This window comes from Fusarium oxysporum, chromosome 4, assembly GCF_000149955.1.
Source record: "Fusarium oxysporum f. sp. lycopersici 4287 chromosome 4, whole genome shotgun sequence".
Classification (NCBI taxonomy): domain Eukaryota; kingdom Fungi; phylum Ascomycota; class Sordariomycetes; order Hypocreales; family Nectriaceae; genus Fusarium; species Fusarium oxysporum.
The window spans coordinates 1170079-1193846 of record NC_030989.1 but is presented as its reverse complement, the minus strand read 5'-3'; the positions used below and the strand labels follow the sequence as shown (position 1 = coordinate 1193846).

The following is a 23768-nucleotide window of genomic DNA, read 5'->3' as shown; positions in this document are numbered from 1 at the left end:
TGAAACTTTGTCGATCTCGTCTATACCTGCATGACAGGAAGCTAATAAGCTCCTGTTCCGAGCCGAGGCTTGTGGGGAACCCTGTAACTCTGTCACCATCTTTGGTTGGCTGTTGTTGAGAATCAAGATCACCATTGCACATTCTCACCATCATGCCAGTGAACAGTTGCATAATTAAGTAGAGTAGAAATTACAAGCTCTCAGCTGCTAAAATTTGATAGCAAGACAAAAACTGCTACTTCATGCTAGGATATTACATCTTCACCATTTTGGGGTCATATCTGCCCTCCCTGTAGCATCGTACATACAAGATACACGCTCTCTCAAAAACCCCCAACGCCATGCTTAAAGTCCCAAGACCATGCCAGCCATCTGCACACCCATCTATTCTCATTTTCCTCCAAGTATAAATATTAACCTGCTGCTTACAGGTATGGCATCCACAGCGCATCGCACTGTGCCAGGTTCATAGGATTGACTGCCTTGGCGATGGCGTCAATCACTGTCTGGTTCGCAGGCAGGTTACCAACAGGGCTGTGCGCTAGGCTGAGTGCCCGCTTGACAATCGATTCACTGTTGACCTGCACAGAATCTCGAAGTTGGCCCTCTGTAATTACTCCATTCCTGTGGCTGCCAGTAAACCAGAACAGCATCTCATCACGCACGAGAAGCGTCAAGGCGTGCTCCAGTTCGTATTCAGGCTCCGTCAAGCATCGCGCGATGGCCATCAGCGAGCATGCAAAGATACCTTCAGTGGCAAGTGGTCCCATCAGAGTTTGAAGGTTAGGCGTGAGTCGGAATGGCACCGGTTCAGGGTTGTGGAAGAAGGGTTTGTTGGCGCTCATGTAAGACATCATTTCAGACCCCCAAACCTTACCCGTCGCCCTTGATATGTTGATCTTCTGTGGGTATCGGTTGTGCATGTACATGATGTACGTGATGAATGTCAACGCCGCAAGCTGGTACGAGAACTGGCGGCGGAATAGCCAGAACTCGGCAAACTGTGGGAACACCTTCTGGAAATACTCTATTGCCACTGTTGATGGCACCCACTTCTCCTGGATCGCGTTGAATACCTCCAACCGAGCTGTCGCTGCCTGCTCAGGCTTGTTCTGTTTATTGTTAGTTACTGCGAAACCATGTTGGTGTCTGTGGCAACTTACAGAGCTCTTGCTCTCGAGGGCTCCACGAAGCTTCTCCATAGTGAATAGCACAGGGTCGTCCTTCGACATGCCCATGTTTCGACAATGATCCTCATATACTCCCTGTAGTGTAGTGTAGGATGTATCTTCCTGCACAAGTCTGATATGAGGTGCAAAAGGAACCATGATTGGTATAGTGAACTGCAAATCACGACGTCGACTCTCCTTCTTGCGGCCCAATGTTTGGTTAAGCGACCGGAAAAGCTGCAAAATGCGCTCCTCTCGTCGGCAGTGTCGAGCTGCAGGGTGCTGAATAGCCCATTTGTGAATACTTCCATCATGACCACGCATTTTGATACGGCGGTAAGAAGCGCTGATAGATCGAACAAGGTCGATGTTTGGAAGGAAACGATCGATGCGGATGAAGTCTTGATTCTTGTCCTTGTGCTGCAAGTATTGACCAGGAACCTCCACCTCATCGAATTTGCCATACCTAAATTCACTTAGATGAGGAGAAAAGTTTTCAAGAAAGGCGCGAGGTATTCGGTGATCCAACTTTTCCTCAAACTTGTTCCGCCAGCGGCGCAGCTTGTAGATATACTCGTACATTGTTGGCTTGACCGTAACGAAATCCGCCTCGAATGACTTCTTGATGTGACTGGGCAGGATTGTTTCAGCAAAACGAGTGATGTTGGTTTCGGTCGCCGCTGGGAGCTTCACATTCTTGGCGAAAGATGGCGGTGTTCGACTAACGTAGGCCAGAGCATCGTTAAGAAGAGCAACAATTAGTCGGTATGCGTCTTCATCAGGGGGACACTTGAAGTTCTTCTGGATCTGGTCCACCATAGTCTCCATTGAAAGGGCCAGCAGAGGGAAAGCAGTCTTGAGGACTGACATGACCTCTTCTGTGTAATCCCACGGAGGCTTCTTCTGAGGCTGCCCTGGCTGTCCAGGTTGAGGGGTGGCCTTTTGTGCGGCCTTCGAAGGATCAGGTGTTTGCCCGTTGGTAGGTGCGGGAGTGCCTGCGGCGTTGCTGCCGTTCGCTTCACCCTCCGCCTTGACCGGGGTTCCATCAGTCGCATTTGCAGTGCCTGGTCGTGATGATGCTGTGCCAGGTCTGGGGGGATCCTGCTTTGTCATGGATGGTGATGCGCTCGCCTTTCCATTGGATGCCACAGATTGTGCGCGTTGTCGTGCTGTTCTGTCTCGGGCTTCTTGATTCTTCTTTATAACGAGAAGATCCTCTCGGTTGGTTCGAAGCTGGAAGTACAAAGCCTGGGGGTAGGACTTTGCGATCTTCAGCAGCAACTGGAAAACACGAGGAGCTTCCTTGTGGCCGAGTCCCGTGATAAGTTGTTGGATGAAAGTAATCCAATACCACACCGGTGTTTCGCCCTTGAAGTCATCAAAGCCCAACGCGATCGTGCCCTTGGCGTCATCCAAGCTGAGGAGCCACAGGATTCGTGCAAGGAGCTTGCGAGACTTAGCATTCTTGTAGCTTCCCGCAGCTTGCAAGTACGAGGTCAGTGCTTGTCGTGCCGCATTGAGGTCAGTCGGGTCTTCCTTGAACTTGCGGTCGTTGAAGTAGCCCCATTCCGCCCAAGCTTTGGCGGCACCGATGTCAAAGTATAACGCCGTGCCATAGGCCGAATCGGCCTCATCCTTTTGCTTGAGCTTCTCCAAAAACATTCCCTTGAGGGTGTAGAATTCGGCTTTCTGAGACGGGCTAAAGTAGTTGAGGTTTGTATTGTTGATAACATCCAAACCACTCGAGAGCTCTTCGGGGTTTTCATAATGGCATTTGGCCTGTTCACGAAGTTTCAAGAAGGCTTCCTGAATCTCAATATTAGGCAGCGTATAAATGCGGCTCAATTGATTGATGCAAACATCAGGAAGGTTATGCTTGCGAGCGACATGGGCGAACCTATTGATAATCCAGGCAGTCTCGTGGTAACCGCGATAAGCAAACGAACTAGCTCCACCGGCGTTTTGCTGTCCTTGTTGAGGAAGCAATTGTAGGTACGTCTGGTTGATGAGGCTGAATATATGCTGTCTCCAGGTGACAAGATCTTGCCAAGCAGTGATATCATCCCACACATTCGGGAGTCGATCGCGCCAAGCACCCAGCAGTAACTTGAGTTCGCCAGATTTGACATCCAAGTTTGTCTGGTTGGTATTCGCAAGACTCTGGCAAATGACACTGGCGTCGTGAAGCTCAACCAATTGTTGGAAGTTCTGAAGAAGTGGAACGTGGGCATTGGTCAGGCGCTCGGGCAACTGGTGCCATTTACGGATTGAGAGCTGAATTGCCTCATCGCAGACGCGAGCGAAGTCCGTGCTGGCCTCTTTCTGATTGTGAAATTTGAGAAGTGACATGAAAGATTGGAAGAAGGCTCTGCGGGGTGTAGGAGCGTCCATAACACCCTTGATGATGTTATCCAAAGCCTCCCGGTGTTGCTCATCCTGCCACATCTCTGTGTTCCGCCAAGCGCACTCGAGAAGGAGATCTTGGAAATTTTCATGCTTAGCGAAATCCTGAAGAATCTCCCACTGTTGCAGCTTCTGTGCACAAAGAACCCAATGATCCTCCCAAAGCATGTACTCGGCTTGGGAGAAGGGGATCACACCAGTTCTGGCCTTGATCTGGGCATTCTCATACAGCTTCTGGGCCTTGTCCCACATGCCGTTCTGTTCGTACGACAGAGCAGCATTGGTTTCAACAAATTGACAGCGACGCCTCCAGGTGCCGTAGAACAGATCGTCTTCTTGAAGTGAAGCGTAAAGCTCGACAAGAGCGTCGAGGTTGCTTTCTCGCACCGTAGCGGAATCGACCTGCGGTTTAATGGCAGAGTTCTCAAGTTGAACCAAGGCAGTATACCAAGCATCGTAGGTCTTGGCCTCAAATTTGAGGACATGTGGTGGAATCTTACACTCGGGCCAAGTCTTTGCAGCGCCGTCGAGGATTGACTGAATGACGTTAGGACGCTTGTCAATTTGCCGACTATGATAATCCTTTGTGAGCAAAGCAACAATGCCGCGTTCTAGATCAACTCGGTCATCCTTGGCTACAGACGACCAGTAGATTGGGAAGAGGGTTACCCAAAGGTTGTGGGCGAGTTGGGAATCAACATGCTGAAGCTGCACCAATGGTTCGATGACGTCCTTCACCTTGATGTCTCCTAGTTCCGACATGAAGCGACGATGAGTAGCCATGAATGATTCGAACTTGTCATCGATAATGACAGTAGGCTCCCGAGCCTCCATCTCCTTCGTGAAGATGGTGAGCAGGCGAGAAATCGGCAAGGTCCTGAAGTCGTTTTGGTATAGTTGGATATTGGCGTTCGTCTCGACAGCTCCAAGCAGCAGCTGTGTAGCCTGCGCGAGCCAGTATGAATCTGAGAGTGTGTCCCAGTTCTGAGAGGTAAGAACATAGGACAGACGTGCACTGGCCGACTTGGATAAGCTCTTGTCAAAGATAGCCATGAAGCGATTGCGCATTTCAACATCCGCTGCACGAGTACCGATAAGGAATGCATGCTCCATGCGAACAGTCAGTTCTGTGCGGGTAATCTTGGGGTCCTCGTAGATGCGAATAACAAGGTCCAGGAACTTGGATAACATGGTTGGGTCTTGTCGATGTTCAAAGGAGAGCATCTTATGAAGAACAGCCGTCTTCTCCTTAAGTGTTGGCCATGTTCCTTCTGATCGGAATACCCATCCCTCAACCATGTTCAGTATCTCCTCACAAAGTTCAATCGACATGGACTTTTCAACCAAAGTTGCCAGGACGCTGAGGAAAGGTCGTCGATTGTCACCCAGCACTTCCATCCGCAGCGCTACGACCTGGATTTCCTTGATCATAATCTTGGTTTGAATCTCAAGATCGTAGGCCGACATTTCTCCGCTTGGTGTGTTGGGGTCCTGGTTCCTGTTAACACCAGCTGCCTGATTTGCAATCGCATTGTAGTGTTGGACATGTTCTCTCGCATGTTTGGATTGGAGAGCCTTCATCAGAGAATTAATATGCTGATCAATTACGTTCGGCTTTCGCTGACCAAGAGACCACAGAATATTAACGCCTGAAGTAAAGTTGCTGCTGTTCATTGCTTCTGTTGCGACTTGTGACAGGTAAGCAACAATCTCAGATGTTTGTGTCTCGGTTTCACCGTCAGCATCAGCGTCCTCCATAGGTGTGTCGTCCGGTACGGAGTCCAGGATGCGTTTGACAATCGATCGGAGTTCACGGTTGTCGTCAAACTTCTTGTCGGAAAGATGAAGGCAATCTTGGATTTCAGGGTTTTCTGATTTGAGGCACTTCTCCAGGACTTTCTGGATAGCTGGCATGCTCTTCTGGATCCACTCATCTGACTTGGAGTTGAGCACGATACGGACCACTTGAAGAGTGTTGATGATGTTGGTCAGGAATTTGTCATCAAACTTCTCCTTGTCTGTAGGATCAGCCGTAAGAATAGTTTGTGTTCGCTCGCTCGCCAAAATAACTTGAGTTACATTAGGAAAGAGGTCGAGATCGAGGTCACCCCAGTATTGTGGCTGCACCAAGTTGTAGAGGAGTTTCATGGCTTTCTTGCAGAGATCAGTCAACGCAAGAGGGACTGGGGGGATTGACGATGAGACATGATCCCGGGGTTTCGCGGAAGGAAGTTCGTAGCGTTCATTCAACTGAGCAATGAACTCAACAAGATACTTAATCATCTTCAGTCGGAAAAGAGGGGGGATCTGATACTCCGCACGGCCAACTGGCTGTGAAGATGTATTCGCCTGGTCAGACTCCAACTTTCTCTTCTTCGTGTTGGGAGACTGGGAAAGGGACCTCGCCCCAAAAGCTGCCGACTTTCCTTCAACTCGCCGTTCTTCCCATGTCCAGATAAGCCACATCATGTTGAGGCAGAGCCTCTTGGACTCATGTGACGCATTTTGGGGAGTGGCGAGCTTCCGTAGAGAACTGATCATCAAGGTGATGTATCTATCACGAGCTTCATAAAATAGATCAGGATGTCTAACAAGGAAATGGTAGATACTCGTCATCTGCTGGGCATTTTGTCCTTCGTCAACAAGAACACGCCGGGGGGCAATGGCCCAAGCCGCAACGCGCTCGTTCTGACCAGTTCCACATCGTTTCGGTAGCATAGGGGCAATGAGTTCGAGTGCTTGGGTAACCAAGGCGCGCCCCTCGTTCTGATTGGCTTTGAGGAGAGAGAGGTATACCTGAGTGACAATCTTTGGAGGTGTCTCATAATGAGCGATGAAGTATCCAATGACTACGTAAGCAGCATGCTTGTTGATGACATCCTCAAGGCGAATGAAAGTCCATCCGAACTTGATGATATCTTTCCGGGCATCCTGGAGGGGTGTGTGATAGTATTTAACCAACATTGCCGAAAGCTGCAAAACCTCATAGCGAGTGTGATCGATGCCGGGCTGAGCTTGGTCGTCCGTTGTCGACTCCGGTTGAACCTTCCAGATCTTGCTGCTTACTGCATCAATGACAGTTCTATCCATAAGTCGAGGGGTCCTGTTCTGATCGAGCTGTTTCCAGTTTCGCATAACGTCCATCGCAACGATTGGGTTAACGATATAATGCAAGAGGAAATGCTTCATCTTGTTTGAAGCAGACTTCCCAGCATAAGTATCCAGGCACCGGAGGACAATGGTCTTCCAGAAGTCAACAGCATCACTGCAGATTATTTTCTGGTAAATGAAGGAGAACAGCTCCTGGGTGATCCGTAGCTCATCAGATGTCACGCATTCGATCAAGTTGAAAAGAGGGTCCAAGTCTTTGGGTGCCCTTTCAAGAGACTTGACGAGGATAGTCATTAGCTCTTCAGCTGCTTGGTAAGCAGGTAATCGGAGATGTGCAGGAAGGGTGTGTTGTCGAAGATGTGTTTCCAGTTCCTTGCCAATACTCTTAAGCCAGTCGAGATGCTCCTTTTTGTCCATCCACTTCTCTGCGCTGGGGAAATGGCTGAGAGACTCAAATATGTGGATCGCGTTCACCATGGCAATGAACTTGGCCTCATTGTTTTGGCTGATAAGCTCATTGCAACGGGTAATGAGACCGTCAAGATTCTCAATTGCGACCTCTCGCAAAGCACTACTATCAGCATGTGCAAGGACCTGGGCCAACAGCCGGCCGTATTTGAGGTCTTCGACTTTGCCAAAAAGGTAGGCCCAGATTTCCTTTGGATATCGATTCATGTATCTGTAAATAGGCAGGCGGAAAGGGCTCAGTTGAGTTCTGCGCAATTTCTCCTCTAAACCAAGAAAGCAATCGATCAATCGTTCCTTAAAGGCTTCAGCGGGAGCAGGAAGCAGATGGAAAATGGTCAATATAGCAGTGATGATCTTCATCTGTGGGTGTTGGTCGAAGAAAGTAAAGGATATCTGTTGCAAGGCACTAGGCTCGACGATGGAGTCGATCTGTTCTAGTAAGCGAGCACCGATCTCGACCTTAAAATAAGAAGTAAGCAGCTTCAGCAACCTAGACAAATTGTCGAGTCCTGCCGTGCTCAAGCGTTTAGGATCCGAGAGGCTCTGCAGCACTGGTCGCAAACCTCCCTGTAGAAGCTCCTTAGGCAGGCGTCTATCTACCGATAAGACAGACTTTAGGGCATCATTCGCTGCAATGATGGTAGGTTTTGACTCTGAATACAGGCATTTGAAAAAGACACTAAGGATCTTGGTCTTAGTCGGCTGGTTGGAAAATTCCTCAAACGTCATTGCAGTTGTAAGAAGCTTAATACATGAAACACGAAGGTTGACAATGTGCTCATGCGTACGGAACTCCGCGGGCTTGTTAGCAAGAGATTCGTCGCTAGCATCCGCAAGGGCCAACGACTCCATCAGAAGACGGTTTAGGTTCTCATCAAATGGGACCCAGTCGTTCTTCAAGCTCATATGGTACGTCATGGCATTGATGTAGCCGATCTGAATACTGAAGGGCAACGCACGTAAAGGTTTGGCAAAGATGGGTTGCAGAATCTTGTCCTTGCAGGGTTCCAACAGCTCCCAGACCTCACACTTTGCCGCTGTCGCGATGAGTTCCAGCGAGTGTTTTGCGGTCTCTCGAACATGCTTGTTCATATGGTACAGATCGTTGCCAAATTGTTGACAAATCTGGGAAAGTCGAGGCTGCTTGAGTTGAGGGTTTTGCGGCTGCCCTGGTTGTTGTGTGATGGGCAGCGTGTCCTCTTTCGTTATGTCCTTGGTGATGCGCTTCAAGAGCACCTCCAAGCTAGTTTGAGCGAGGCAACGCGTCTTTTCAGGAAGATCCTGGGGCATGTCCTTGACCACATAAGTAAGTGCACGGATGAACTCAGTTTGCTTGGACGTGATCCACGTGTCGCCCAGATCAAGTTCAGTAAGCAGGTAGTTGATTCCCAGACTACCGCCAGTTTTGGTGAACCACTCTTCTTCATAGCAACTGTGGCAGAAAGTACTGCTTAGATGACTGAAGAAAGGAAGTTTGCCAACATCGCTTTCTGAACCAAAGATAATTGCCGTAGCGTCATACATCTCACGAATGGCACTCTTGCCCGCCTCGCGCACATCAGGGTGATCAGAAGCCAGCGACTCAACAATGGCGTCTGAGAGATTACGTGTATCGATGTGCAAAGGGCCCTCGCCAGCGTTAGGGTCGAAGGGGCTGAATGTGCGCTTCAAATCCACCAAAGCTCTGCCAATCTCAATGATCGCGAAGTGCTTGCAAACGTTGAGCAAGAAGGTGCTGGCTTCATCCTTGAATTCAGGGAAGGAATGGGCAAACATGATGGCCTTGAGAAGCCGTTTGACGACCAGATCTTCGCTCTCCTTCTTCGGAATGGATCGCTCACGGTCTGAGATCTCAAAATTGGCAGTATTGATCTCATACCTTCTCGCAACCAGATCTTCAGCTTGAAGTCGCAAAAGACGCGGGAGGTCATCTGGCAGCTGATCATAACCGATTCGAAGTTTGAGCTGTGCCTTGATCAAATGCAATGCTTGCTTCTTATAGTAACCATCATATTGTTTGTTGTGGTTATTCTTGGTTGCCTTTGGAAACTCCATTAACTTCTGGATAGCAAAGTCAATTCCCATGTCAGCAGGGAAGGCTCTGTCCTTCTTAGAGCCCAGAAGTCTCAGATCAAAGCTCGAGGGATCATCAGCATACTCCCTATAAGTAAGCGGCACAGCACTAGTCATAAACTTCCTGTTTCTCCCACCCAATTTACCAAGAATTCGCATTGTGGTATGAGCGTGAAAGTGGCTGTAAGGGTGAGGTTTGAGATGGTCAAAGAGAGCAGTCATCAGCTCATCGATAACAGGTGCCATAATGGGATCAAGATAGTCGGCTGTTAGGTTATCAACACACAGCTCCAGTGTTCGCAATCCTTGTCCGACGAGATCCGTGCCTGCGCGTAGAGCAACGACGAGTGGACGCATCAGGAAGCTGAGGTGCGGTAACAAATGACTAAGCCGAGCCGGGACTGTGAGACAGAGCTCAACGTAGAGGTCGCGCTCAGATGGCTTTCGTGCAGCCATGAGGAGATTGTTCAGCACATCCAGGAGCATTTCAAGCAGAGGGAGAATTTGCTTGTACAGCTGCTCGAATTTTCCACCACCAATGCTGCGAAACAGCGAGCGAAGAAGGAGAAAATAGTTCATTGGCTCTTCTGCCTTTGTTGACAACTCGATGGATTTCGTGACAATGTTGACAACGTGTGGTAATAGCACCTGTTCATTCTGGTTGGCGAATAGGGTAACGGCCATGAAAGCCAGCTTGAAGAGCCTCAACAGAATGGATGATTTCTTGACATCTGCAGAGCCGACCTGATCGATTCGCTCCATGAGGAATTGCAGAAGCATACCGCAAAAGCTAGGAGAAGTCGCCTCGCTAGCGAGAAAGAATTGGGGTATATGTAACAATGCTGTATGTTCAAAGATCATATCGTAAAGGTGCGGGAATCTCCTGCTGGAACACCTCGTGAAAAGTAGCGGGATCAATGGCATGGAAAACGGTGGCAAAGGTCTCAAGAAGGTCCTTCTCCTCCTTGCTACATGAAACCATGTAGAAGTTGGCCATGTATTCTACTGGCGACATGTACTGGGACTCCGCTGCTGGCTTCTCAATCTCGTAGTATCTGAAGACATACGCGCCCTCTCGGAAGAGCTTAATGATAACCTTAACCTCTTCAGCTGTGAAACCATAAGAAACATCCTGCCAGTGCGTGGGAGCATTTTGAGCGTCAATTGGTGACCCAACGTTGCATGTCCTCAACTGGTAGAAGGTGTTCTTTAGGCCTGTCATTAAATTTCGAAAGAGGAATTTGTTATCAACGACAGGGTCAGCACCTCGATCTCGTGGGTTCGACGTCTTGATTGGTACTGCAGAAAAGATGTCGGTTTCATCCCAGTCGGGGGGACTGTCCTTGTCTGCTAAATATGTCTCAGGGGTGCCAGCCTTCATCTGTTCACGGTACAGAGCAGAGAGCTTAACAGCGTTGGGGTATTGCCGGTTCATGGCAGCAAACTTGTCGGCAATTGCGTTCAGAATCATGATCAGATAATGTCGTGCATCCACTTTGTTGGGTAATTTCGCTATGCATTCTGCCATATTCAAGAGAAGCTTCGCGCTCATTGTCTGAAAACTTGTACCGGGGAAATTATCCTGCAGATTCCTAGTGTAGACCTCAACAGTCTTCCTAATCTGTTCTGGCTTCAAAGAGTCTCGGACATGGTGGATAAGATCTGCAAGCATGCTGTATGCTAAAGGTCGCATCGTCTCGTGCACCGTCAATCCATCACCAGTGAGTGTCCGCTCATCCAGGAGCTCATCAATCTTGGGAATAAAGATCTTGCGGAAATTATAATTGATGATATGGCGAATCGCAACGATCAATTCCTTGCGTGTGCCGGATTTCTCTCTAGGGCAGTCTTTCAGGAGACGCAAGACAATATCGGGGAGTCGAGGCAAAAAATCATTCAAATGCGAGGCGTATTGCCGAAGGAGATATGCCAAGAAGCTCATCGTTTTGACTTGAGCAGTAATGAAATCGGCAAATGCCACCCGGTTCTTGATAGCAGGGCTCACTCCCGTATGAATGGTTCCTTTGGCAGCAGCATCGGCGTGCGCTTGCTGTTGTGCTGAAGCTTGGAGGCACAGCACATTCTGAATGAGAGGGACGAACTTCCGAACGTTCTGCTGCACCGTGTTTCGGTAAACCTGGAATATGGACACCACAATAATGGGACACTCGGAGAGAACCTTGAAGGAATGCATGCCCTTCAGCAGGGGGCGGTTCTGTTGCTGTGTATCGGTACCAAGATCGTTAACGGAAGCGACTGGTGAGCCTGGCCTTGGGGACTGGAAGTTCGTCTGCGAGTTGCCAGGGGTTGAGGGCGCTCCTGGTTGCGATGGCGCATTATGGGGTGCATTGTCAAGCTGCTCTCGAACGACCTTCTCCATTTGCTCGAAAAGCTCTTGAATGAGAGTGAGGAAGAGCTGTACTTTGCCCTGTAACACCTTGTGCTGGTGGCGCATAATGTCTGATATTATCTTCACACATATTGTCGCGTTCTCTTCGTTGTCTGTTCGTACAAGTTGCATCAACAAATCGACTGTCTCTTCGGCGTGGGGTTCGAAGGGTTCGGGAGGAGCGGGCTGGGTAGGTAATCGGTGAATGACCTCGAGGATGGCCATTCGAAGTTTCTGCCGCACGTTAGCAGCAGGTTGATCCTTTGGGAATTCCAAACTGACCTGGTCTGGTGAGTTGCTTTGAAAGATGCATGGTCCGCGTAAGATGGTAAAGAAGATGGGCATTAATCTCTTTAGGAATGGCGGGTATATTTGACCACTGGTATAGTGATCTAAGCTATCGCGCAACGTAGTTGCAGCTTCAAGCTTAAGTCTAACATCTAGATTTGGACCTCGTCAGTGGCCATGATCACAATATTGCAGACATGCGACAGCAGTTCCGGCGGGGTTGATTTCAAGTGTATTCGTACCGATATCAGTTGCGCTGAGTCGCTTAACGACATCATCTATAGTGGTGCCCGACATGGCTGCATTATCGGCGAAACTCCATCCGCAGAGTGTCGGTATGATGCCGGCCCTTTAAACTTGAGGGCAGGAAGATTGAGTTAGGGAGCTGCTTATTGCGATCGATATCGTGTCATTAAGAACGAACGAAATAAAAAGGCCAATGTGTAGGATCTTTCGTAGCAGTCTCTGGAAGTTTAGGGCGTGATGTCGGCGAGGCAATCTGGAGGATTCGTGGTGGTTTGCGATGGGTGATAGGTGTTTGGGCTTGCTAGGCAAGCTTGAAAGTCGAACTTGACGTGAAGGGCTGTCGCGTTGAAAATTACGAGAACGACTATGCTGGGGGGTGCAGCCGCCAATTCCTCAGACGCTAACGCCGTATTAACATTTGACCGGCATTAGCTTCACTTTTTGGCCAATCATGTTTGACTTACTCTCCAAGGCTGAGCGCGGGCATGACCGTATCTTATCTGATATCTTATCTGTTCCTCCTCGACGACCATGTAAGACAAGGACAAGAACAAGCAAATTGTGCTACATTGTTTAGAATGCTTGATTCCGTAATTTGGGGTTTATAAACAACAAGAACTATTTGTCTTGTATAGGATATGGAACAGCTACATGTAACATATTAGCGAAATCAATTTCACAACTCAATATGCTTGTCAGGCAAATAATAGCACAGAAAGGGGAATTCGATACAGAATTCCTCATACGTGCTGATTGCCCCACTGATTACGGTGCGCTTGATAACCTCAGCTCAAGGATAGGGTAACGGAGGATGATTCACTGATCAAGCAGACATCAACCCAACTCGCAAAGGTTTTCCCTAGTTATAACTCTACTCTCCTCTGTGGACTATATATTAAACTCTATTATTTCTCGTCAGGCTAAACTCCTCTGTCACAAATCATCCGCACCACATTTCGCTACGCAATCTTGTAACTGGGTTATCACATCCATCTACATAGTGACTCAAACACACGATATTCTCACCTCAAACCAAACCCCGAGAAAATGAGTGGCGACTTTACGGCTTTCTTCTATGGTGAGTGATGTATCTTAAGATTCCTTGAACCGTGTTGACTAAAGCTTATGCAGGCACCTTGGTGGGTTTACAAGTCGTTTTCGAAATCGAGTACTAATCTATTACCTCAGATGGCTCCCGAGGTGTTCTTCACTGTCTGCTACGGCAATCGTGACCCTCCCAAGGCCATCAAGGACATGCACACATTCACTCCCGCTATCCTAGACGGCTACTGTCGCCACAGAGTTGAGTCTGCGGATTACCCTGCAGTGGTCCCCGAGAAGGGCCACACTGTCCTTGGCATATATGCCACTGGACTGACTGACGGCAACGTTGACAAGCTCGACATGTTTGAGGGATCCGAGTACTTCAAGGAGAAGGTTAAAGTCAAGCTTCTCAACAAAGACGGAACTGCCCCTGAGAAGGGGGAGGCCAAGGAGACTTTTGTCTACGTTTTCAACAACCCCGATCACCTTGAGAAGGGCGAGTGGGATTTCGAAGAGTTTCGAAAGTCGAAGATGAAGAACTGGACTCGCGCTGGTCTGGGTTTTGGCGAGGGTAAGTTTATTCAACCATGCTCAGGTGCTTATACTAATGATACGGATGCAGACATCCCCGAAGGAACCGCCAATAATGAGTGGGATGAGTGGAAGTAAACACCTGTTTCTGTAAGCGCTTTCCCAGTATCAGAGGTCAGTCGCTTGCTTGGTTGCAATGGATTTGCCTTAGAGCGGTGAAGAATAGAGACACTGGCACCAGCAAACCGGTTGGCGGAATGGGCCTCATAGATAGATGATATAGTCGTACGAGATGGAATAGACAAATCATTATCTCTAAAGAGTTTCGCAAGCGCCCGTTTGTGCCAAGAATTGGACAACGCATCGTAAAGTAATTCATAACTGCAGGTCTGACGTTGACCTTGTGCCGACAGAGCGTTGGGACTCATTAAGCCATGGGCGGTTAAATTGTCCCAGGCTGTCGGGACGCACCTGTCCACGGGCTATCGCAACCTTTATTTCAGTATACTGAAGATGCATGTATGTATCCGGTTACTTTAATGAAGGATATAAGCTAGAGTCTCAACTTTGCCAGATTTAGTGCATCTTTGCAGATGATACAAGTTCGCAACGCATTAGGTCTACCTGCTGACGAAACGTTGCGGCGAATCCTTTAAGTAACAAGTGTCGAGAAGCTTCCTTTCCAGTGCAAGTTGGAATTGGAATTATCAATAAGTGTATAGTGGCAAAGAGCCTCGTTCTGTATTAATCTATGTGAAATGTGGCTGATGGTTCCCGGTGGTTCTCTCCGAACGTGCTTGGGTCAAGGGTTACAGGTGGAAATCCTCCTCGTTGTCCGAGAGGAATATGGCTTCACGCCACCTGTTTACGCGGCTGCTATACCCGGCCCTGTTCGTTATGTTTGAAACTTAGGACAGAGACTAATAAGATCGACAGTGTTCAATTGGCCTAACGCGTGGATATTTGATGGAGAAATGTGGTCGGTGCTTTCATGCGGATTCTCAAGTTGAATTTCAACCATGGTTGTCGTTGTCAAGTTTTACAAGTACGAGCTGAGTGAGGATCATCTGAACTCCGAGACCCTTATTAAGACCCTGGACCTTGGTAGATATTATGAGAGAATCGCCGTGTTTCGTCTGATACCACCCCTGTTTTTTTTTTTCCAGGTCTGTTTGTTGGTTGGGCTGCATGAGCTTCTAGTCACGAGAATGGCTGAAAAATCGCCTAACCTAGACAGCTGTCACTGAAGATATATCGGCGACTATACGCGATTCACCATTGGTGACCGTATGTAAGAGTGTCGAAAACAACAACAACAATACTATTTCGAGCTGTCTGCATATAGTGCCGTCAGCCCTAAAGAGAGCTGTATCTGGCGTTAATGTAACACGGCGATTGGATCTCATCATGCGCCTGCCAGATCCAATAGAGGTACAAAACATCAAATTTCTGGTTTCGGATCTTATGAAGCGTGCTCTAGACGCAAGCGTCATCTCACCTTGGCCTCAAAAAGAATTTAGGCACAAAGCCTCTGTCGATAGACCATACGCTAAGAAGACTTGTAAGTGCTATCACTCGCTGTAGCTGACCACTCAGCCTGCCACGTTGGCTAGGAAGAAGTTTCGGTTCCCTCCGGGCGCTACACATATTCCCAGCTTTCCAACCAAACATGAGATTTCTCAATCCCACTCCAACACCAACACCACCTCTCATCCAAACTCGAAACACCAAAACACCAAGACGCGAAACATCATGACAACTCCCTGCAGAAAATTCTCAGAATGAGGCCTTTATCCGCAACTTACGCAAGGCGCCCACGCCTCGTGTATGATACATTCTCTTTATGATTGGCTTGTCATAAGAGCCCATTGTCACTAAGGAAGCAACTAATGAAACTGCGCCTGTTTCATGAGGGAGAAGAAAAACGATTATCTCTCCGAGAGTCCAAGGGACGGTTCCCTGCCGTCCTAGTTCGTCACACGGAGATAAATCCCAAAAAGGGAGGAGTGTCAGGAGACATTCTTTGAGATCTTTTCGACCACACGTTAAAGATATTTGCCCTGTTCAAGATCTACAGCTGCCCCCTGACTTGGAGGCGATCGTTCAGGGGGTTGCTGAAGATGGCAGGCCTCCAGAATGCCCAGCCTGCAATGACAATGGATCCAGTCGAACCTCCGATACTATTATCTAGTCGCACCAAGGTCCAAGGTCAAGGCCAAGCTACTCATGGTAGCTGCGAACTTATACCTAGCGGTATCTCGATGTGCAGCATAGATATTTGCGAAATTCCTCTCTGTGGCCGTCAAATCTCACTATCCTCAATTTTTCTTGTCTTGGCAAGAATGAGACAACTGACTGGTTCTGGATTTTCAAGCCACTAATCCATTTCAACACGATCGCTTGGCCATACCCCTGTCGCTCAGCCTTATCCCTGTCATCGCCCCCTGATTGGCATCGGAACCCCGCTATCAAGAGCTAGGTTTCTCGTAATGGCTGGCCCAGCACGACGGACTGCCACTGCAGGGGATGACACGGATGTCTGAACAATGCATTGACTCGACAATGAGCTCGGATCACTGAGGCAAATCATCAGATGGATGTCGAATTATTATGTGAATCTTCCTGTCGAGCCTTCCAGCATGTTAGAACCCAAGGGGTATTTCCAAGGTGAAATGTATTCCAGGACATGAACAGAAGCCTTCTGTGCTATTTTCCGTAGCATGACGTTGAGAGCAGGGTTGTTCAAAGTCCCCAGTCTGGCCATCGTCTTTCCCGAGCACTTGGTTCGACAAGGCCTGATTGGTGGTCGCACAACTGGAGTCCCTTGCGCCCCAACCACATATTCTTTTCTCAGTCATTACTTCACCGACTAAGCTCCCTTGCCACAATGGAGTATGTATGGGCGGCCTACGCTAAGCTGACGGCATTGAACCCGTTTACAAACGACAAATCATTGAGTGGCTCATCATTCTTGTAGAAGGCGCTTGAACAAACCGTACAGGGGCCTCGCAGCTGAACAAGGGCGACGGCAATAGATCCGTTGTCGTCTTCCATACAGATCCCTCTCTCAGGCAGGACAGGTTCCCTGCAAACACACGAATCGCTAGTCAGGGGCATAAACCTCGTCTTTTCCTCTGGGGTATGCATGGATCCAGTCCACTCACACTTTCCTTTCATGACCAGATGAGTCTTGAAACATTGTCGTCAGCCTATCATGCATCGCTTGCTGCAAATCGTCTCTTAGTCCTCCGGGCCTAACCCCTCCGCCTTGCTTCGAAACGAGACTCAGCAATTGCATTGAAGAAATCTGAGTGGCTATGCATGTTTACTAGCAGTTGACTCGTCCCTGGCTATACGGAGAAAAGGTCCACTATGATCGCCTCTGAGTCGCATGCAGCCGCGTCCGTTCGCGGGTGTTTCTCCCGCTCACGGAATCCCCTTGCCTCTATGTCTGCCCTCAGAACACTGGTGGCCAGTCCATCGAGCGAGCTCAAGTCCATATAAGACGCCGTTTCCTCCCCCGTGTTACCATCCTTCTTCACCAACGACTTCAAAAGTCTCCAGCCAGTCCTTCAAAGAGAGATTGTCTCAACGACATTTCCATTCCTTCTTCTTTCTTTCCAAAGGCTAGTCCTTTCTTCTGTCTCGACGACATTCACGTATTGCCTGGTGCAATTCGACCCTTCCTTCACTCATACCAAAATCGAGCTACGACTCTTCAGTCCTATACCCATATCCCTCGATTCTTGTCTTGACGACAATCTCACATTCTGAATATCAAATCTATCGTCCGGAACGTTAAGATTTACCCTATCATTCACAATGTTCGCGAAGGCCTTCACTTTTGCCAGCCTGGCTTCCCTTGCCAGTGCTCATATGCTCATGAACAACCCCAAGCCGTACGGAAATCCAGACAACAGCCCTCTCTTTGCAGACGGATCAAACTTCCCCTGCAAGGGAAAGGTCAATGATGGCTCCGGTGACAACGTCTACAAGCAAGGCAGCACCCAACAACTCTCATTCACTGGCCAAGCTGTCCATGGCGGAGGCTCGTGCCAAGTTTCTCTCACCACCGATAAGAACCCTACTAAGGACTCTGTTTGGAAAGTCATCAAGTCTTATGAAGGAGGCTGTCCTTCAAGAACCGCAACAGGAAACCTGGGCGACAATGCTGATGCTCAGAACCCTGACAAGTACGACTTCACAATCCCCAAGGAGTTGGCAGCTGGCGAGTACACACTTGCCTGGACCTGGTTTAACCATGTTGGCAACCGCGAGATGTACATGAACTGTGCTGCCATCACCGTTGAGGGCTCAGGTGGCTCTAAGGGCCACTTGGACTCTCTCCCTGACATGTTCGTCGCCAATGTTGGCAATGACTGTGAAACTCTTCCCAATACTGACCTTAAATTCCCCAACCCCGGCAAAGACGTCAGCCAGCTCAAGTCTAAGCTTGACGGCCCTAAGGGCGATGGATGTCAGAAGGCTGGCTCTGGTGGCGGTTCTGGTTCTGGTGATGGCTCCGGCGGAGACAGCCCCCAGCCTTCTGCTCCCGCCGCGGCTCCCACCACCAACGACGGTGCACAGCCCACCCAGCCTGCTACTACTCCCGCTCCTAGTGTTGGCAATGGAAACGGTTCGGGCTCGGGCTCTGGAGATGGCTCCAACGGCGCACCTGAAATTCCCGGCGGTGCTTTCATTACTGTCTCCCAGCCTTCTGCTGCTCAACCTACCGCTACCCAAGCTCCTGCTGCTCCCGAAACTCCCAAGGATGGTTCAGGCTCTGGCGAAGGTGACCAGGGCGGCGACTCTGGCTCTGGGAGCGGTGGTTTCGCTGCTGGAACTGCCTGCACAAATGAAGGCGAGTGGAACTGTATTGGCGGCTCAACTTTCCAGCGCTGTGCCAGCGGTGCTTGGACTGCCGCTCAACAGCTCTCTTCTGGCGTTACCTGTACTCCTGGCCAAGGTGCTGATATTGCCATGACCACCAAGAAAGGCAAGAGGAGCATGCGCCGAGCTCAGCGCCACAATGCCTAGGCAAAAAACTTCATTATTATATTTAGGGTTGGTTATGATTTCGGGACCTGGAGGTTGGAACCAGGATGGAAAGGCGTTTGGAAGTCGTTCTTTTGCTAGATAACTCCTATGGCATTTCATAACAATACATATAACTTGAAAATAAAAGGTCTCAGGGAGTAAGCAATGTGATGTACACGATGGCCTGCATTGTGACGCAATATAATGTAATAGCCTATCACTTGATGTTGCGTATTGAGATATTGTAGTCATGGGAAAACTACTTCGGGCTCCCCTACTGCTATTAACACACTGCTAAAGGACCCTTTGAAAAGAGTCAATCCGGCAGTCTGCTAACGAGAGTTCCCCCAATACTGTCTTGGACTAAAATGGCAAGATAATTCTAAAGCATTGACAATAGGGCAATAACTAATGTTGGGAAGTAATAGAATGTGTACTGGTCATTACTCATGTACTGTATAAGGCTCATTGAAGTTGTGACACCCCAGCTCAAATCTACAGCCATGTACCACTTTTGATCTGAGTTTCTGGCTGTGGCCTTCTCCTGAACATTCGCCCTAGAAAGCTCTTTTGCACCTCCAGTGAGAGCGGATCGACTGGCACAACATGAGGATCCATTTCAATTCCAATGTGGACATCACCATCTCTTCCGATATACCTCCCGAAACTGAATGTTCGAGATGTATTGCCAGGAGTGGCAGCATTATAAGCAGGCCCAGCAAGTCGACTTGGTGCGACATAGGCTAGCACAGAACCCAATGTTGTCGGTAGCCGAGGTAAAACAAAAGGAACGGCCTTGCTGTAGAAAATGACAGCAACCACTGCGTTCAGCGCCAGAACAGTCATAGTCATGATGAAAGAGACCTCTTCCATGAAGATTCTCGTTTCCTGCGTCCTCCGAACCACGGTCGATGGTTTCATCTCGTCTCTGGAATCAAATAGCTGTTCATTCAGACTGAGGAATATGGCAAAAACCCGACGGTATATATCTTCGATGATAGGTCTCAACTTATCCGTATCCGGAGGTGGCCGATTAGGATCGATGACATCCCGAGATCCCGTCATAAGCACCGTGAAAAAGTTCATCCAGTCTCTTGCCGTGGAATCGTTATGCCATTGAGCTGCCAAGTCATTCCATTGGTTATGGATGTTTTGAAATATAAAGTCCACTTGTGGTTCCCAGCCTTCGTAGTCCAAGGTCGTTTCCGATTCGCTCGTTTTCTCATAAGATAGGACATGTCCAAGTGCATCGACAGTAAGGTTGAACATGGCTGTTTCAAATATTGGTCGGCAGGTCATGAAACTGGCGTCGACAGTTCCATTAATGTTATCGGCTTCAGGAGTACGAGCCCAACCCATTATCAAGGTTCGTGCACATGAAATTGGTCCGTAATTATACCCAACTGTTGTTATTTTCTCCTCCGCGGAAACACCCGACGAGCGATTAAATATATTTTCTCGCATGTCTTGACTGAGAAGGTCAATACCATTACCACAGTCGCTTTCTTCCACCTTGCTGAAATCTCTCGTTGGGCGAGGATCTTTGAATATGGTCAATCGTCTTGTCGGCACCGCTGTACAATTTGCTTTGGCACCGAATCCTCGAGCTGGTATACTGAAAGTATCGCTTGAATTTGAATCTTTCGGCTTGCTGAATATATGCCTCTGGAAGTAGTAATCTTTCGAAACCCATGGAGGAAGTGTAGTGCCAGAGGAGAAGTTAGCCATTGCAACATAGTAATGATCAGAGTACTGATTCGTCGTGATCACGTCTCGACTTAGAGTCACGTCGAGGCTGAAGACCGAGTCATTATCGAGCTTGGCCATGAAAGCTGGGGCTAGGGTTTCGGGATACTCTGCTATCATAGGCGCTTCATTAAAAAGAGAACCCATGCCCACTGCCAGAAGGTTGGCAAGCAGTGCCATTGCGCATACCAACACAAGGACGAAGTGCTTCGACTTCAAAGCCCTCCAGATAACGAGCTGTGGGGGTATTGATGTATAGGAAGCAGAGATGGTTCGTGAAGGTTCTGCTTTGCCTTGCCAGAGATCTCTAAAGGGCTGGAGAACACAAAGCAGTCGATTAAGGAGAACCCAGAATGGCTCGATAAGGGTCGCAAAGATTGTCGGAATATAGTTTTCCAAGAGCTGTAATACCTCAAAGTTCTGAGATGGACGATGCAAACCTGAGAAAGGTCAGTGCCATTCTAGGAGATGAGAAGGCTGCCCGGGATGAAACACATCACCTTTCAAGACTTTCTCCTGATGCTTTAAGTAAGAAAGGCCCACCATTGCGCCGATTAAAACAAGGACAAAAAGTAGTCCACTCCACCTTCTAAGAGCCAGTGGTTTGATGGGCTTATAATATCCTTTCTGCAAGCCAGCATCGCAATGCTCAGGCCTTAAAGAATCCCCAATAAACTTGTCAATCGATACTTTGGTGCAATTTGAATGCTTGTCGTGGTATAATCGGAGTTGGTCTTGACGAAATTCTTCAAACAATGTCTTTTCATCAGCACTATCGAGTGATGATAGAGCCCGAAGGCATTCGGGACTATGTCGAAATATCTCAAGGTATTTCGAAATGGAAGAAGGGTTCATGGGGAGTTGGCTTGGAGAGGTACGACATAACCAGAGTACAAGGCCTGTGAATATGGCGATGACGACCATCAGACACTCGACCGACGTCGCGAACACTCTGCTTACTACCACGCCCGTCAGGAAGAAGTCAACAGAGGCGGTCGTATTACTAAGCTCAGTGCCATTGACAAGTAAATGATGAACGGCTAGAGAAAACAAGTATTGGTGGGCATCGTTGTACACTCGCTCGAGCATTTCTTTGGACGAATAGTCTGTGACCGGATTGTCTCTTCCTGCAAGTGCATAACCGACCATATTCGAGACAGGCTTTGTTAGTCCAGTCTTGTTAAGCCGTGGATGCTGCTCAACAACACGAGAGAAAGGATAGTCCCGAACGATGATATTTTCTGACACGCCGTTTGCTAAGATGTATTCGAAAGCCGTTGAGTTGAATTCCTTGTCTGTCAGGATCTCTCTTGGTCCGATAGGATGCATAAAATCAGTATCGGGTTCGAAGTTGGACGATTTGACCCTTGCCATAACGCGTTGCTTGTAGTAAGTTGGTTGACAGAAAATGGCAGTAACGTTGAAATGAGGAATTTCAGTCATGGGTATTGTTTCGGTAATTCCATTCAAGTCGGTTTGCCTGGCCCAGGTTGCCAGAAACTGATGCGTTGAGTTTCTGGTTGGTGGACAATATGGGTTCCCAAGGTATATGTCGGCATAGGCGTTTGAATAATATCCGATATAATTCATTGTGTAGTTTACTCCCCGACGCATATTGACAGTCGCATTGCATCCCTGGCCATTGAGAAAGTTGTAAGCTAGTGTCGCACCGTGTTCGTTTCGTTGAATATCTGCCTGCCAGCAGCTCAGTTCCGTGGTCAGCTTTGTAGTTTCGGCTGTCCAGTTAGTGGCAACCTTGTCTGGAGCTGTGTTACTCTCAAGGTAGAAAGGCAGAAGCGCATATTTGGATGTTGTGAAGGGTGGATATGGCTGACCTAACCAACCAACTGCATATCCATTGTTCAAAACCTCGGGATCCAAAAGGGTTACCTGCTGATTTAATGGAACGAGCTGGGATCGGTGCGTTATGTTTGCAGCTTTAGTCTGGTTTATCACCTTCGTTCCCAGCAGAGAACTTTGTAGTGGTGTGAGAAGCCAGAAAACCATGACCATGGCTGTCCCTCCAAAGAAAACTGGCCAATGCCTACATTTGAACTGTTAGAAGTTGTTAAAATGGGAGAATGAGAAAGGGTTCACTTCTGCTTTGCCGCCTTGAATGGAACCAAAGCCACGAACTCGTATTGGTAATCCAGAAAGAGCGAGTTTTCAGCAGTGGTACCGCTTTTTTTGGACAACTCAAACCATGGCTGCATCCTCTTGACATCCAAGTCGATCCAACTCCATATCATACTGTACAACACGGCGATTATAGTCGGCACATAAAGGTAACTGAACTTAGCATATCCAGGAATATCGTTGAGGGTGGGTGAAAGCGCTAGTCCACCCTGAGTTGCACTTCGTTGTGCCAGTGTCTCGATGGCGATGGCGAGAAGGATCGTAAGGGCGATGACGGCAAGCAATATCGGTGTCGACAGCGAGAGTGGCTTCCATCCCTTTGTCCTGTAGCCTTTCTCTTCTGGAGATACCTCCTTCACACCTGTAGTTGTCCTAGCCTTGGCATTTCTCTTTGGTAGTAGTGGTAGACTCTTGTCCAAAGAGCTTGGTGTTGAGTCGGCAGTCACATTGCCCTGCAGCCGAAGGGCTGTCGTCTCCCAACTCGACATAACTAATATATAAAAAGGGAAAAAGTGGCCTGCCACCCTCCACACAAATTGTTCGAAAATAGAAGAAGAAATGTCGAGGCTCAAGTGCTGGGCGACAGCCGCAATAAGACTATCGTATCATGGGCATAATTGATGAACAGCAGAACCTTCCATAAGAAGCAAGTGTTTAGAACCAACATCTCTCAATCCGATGAGTAAACAGAATCTCTAGCAAAATAGCAGAAGATGTGTTAAGGTAAGAGGAATATGCCTGTTGGTCGATGGTTCATTATCACGAAACAGGAATAACTGGGCCGTCAAGGATATAATACTACCTAACTTTACAAAATCAGCCTGGATTAAGCGCCGAACGAAAGTCAACCAATACTAGCTCCTGTAGATAGTCCGATATTTCGGCTTTCGCGCTATGTCCTGGGAGGGTCATCCTGGCAGAGTGCCGCACCATCTGTATAGACAACTCAGCACGGTGGCAGTCCCACTGCAAGAAAAGATGCCAAAGCTGATGGATGACCTCTCCCGCATACTTTCCAGCGCATTAGATACTCCAGAAAAAAAGGCCTTGGATCTCGGAAACAAGACTTTTGAAGTTACTTTATCTGTTGCGTGGTTGCAGCGTTAATGTTTGAGGGGAATCTGCAT

At 48.4% G+C, this 23768-nt stretch overlaps 4 protein-coding genes across 7 annotated transcripts; 2 read left to right on the top strand and 2 right to left on the bottom strand.

Moving 5' to 3' along the window:
• Positions 1 to 153: 153 nt before the first annotated feature.
• Positions 154 to 12485, bottom strand: FOXG_07799 (transformation/transcription domain-associated protein). Of its 2 annotated transcripts, XM_018386430.1 has the most exons (4): positions 12144 to 12485; positions 11896 to 12053; positions 1164 to 11847; positions 154 to 1112 (listed from the first exon to the last, which is right to left on the bottom strand). In XM_018386430.1, exons 3-4 carry the CDS (start codon positions 10146 to 10148, stop codon positions 426 to 428), a joined length of 9672 nt encoding a protein of 3223 aa, XP_018243601.1. In that variant the 5' UTR covers positions 10149 to 11847; positions 11896 to 12053; positions 12144 to 12485; the 3' UTR covers positions 154 to 425. The 2 variants fall into 2 exon arrangements, with proteins under 2 accessions (XP_018243601.1, XP_018243600.1); XM_018386429.1 differs by having other exon boundaries at positions 154 to 11847.
• A 210-nt stretch (positions 12486 to 12695) lies between these two features.
• Positions 12696 to 14045, top strand: FOXG_07798 (uncharacterized protein). 3 transcript variants are annotated; one of them, XM_018386428.1, is made up of 4 exons: positions 12696 to 13225; positions 13279 to 13286; positions 13336 to 13762; positions 13814 to 14045. In XM_018386428.1, exons 1-4 carry the CDS (start codon positions 13195 to 13197, stop codon positions 13858 to 13860), a joined length of 513 nt encoding a protein of 170 aa, XP_018243599.1. In that variant the 5' UTR covers positions 12696 to 13194; the 3' UTR covers positions 13861 to 14045. The 3 variants fall into 3 exon arrangements, with proteins under 3 accessions (XP_018243599.1, XP_018243597.1, XP_018243598.1); XM_018386427.1 differs by having other exon boundaries at positions 12976 to 13225; positions 13279 to 13762; positions 13814 to 14044; XM_018386426.1 differs by having other exon boundaries at positions 12696 to 13762.
• A 1186-nt stretch (positions 14046 to 15231) lies between these two features.
• FOXG_07797 (uncharacterized protein) lies at positions 15232 to 18930 on the top strand. The gene has a single exon (XM_018386425.1). The coding sequence runs from the start codon at positions 17545 to 17547 to the stop codon at positions 18757 to 18759; it is 1215 nt and encodes a 404-aa protein (XP_018243596.1). The 5' UTR covers positions 15232 to 17544; the 3' UTR covers positions 18760 to 18930.
• On the bottom strand, positions 18835 to 23750 carry FOXG_07796 (uncharacterized protein). Its single transcript, XM_018386424.1, has 4 exons — positions 23497 to 23750; positions 22603 to 23447; positions 21006 to 22549; positions 18835 to 20945 (listed from the first exon to the last, which is right to left on the bottom strand). Exons 2-4 carry the CDS (start codon positions 23127 to 23129, stop codon positions 19255 to 19257), a joined length of 3762 nt encoding a protein of 1253 aa, XP_018243595.1. The 5' UTR covers positions 23130 to 23447; positions 23497 to 23750; the 3' UTR covers positions 18835 to 19254.
• Between the last annotated feature and the right edge of the window lie 18 nt (positions 23751 to 23768).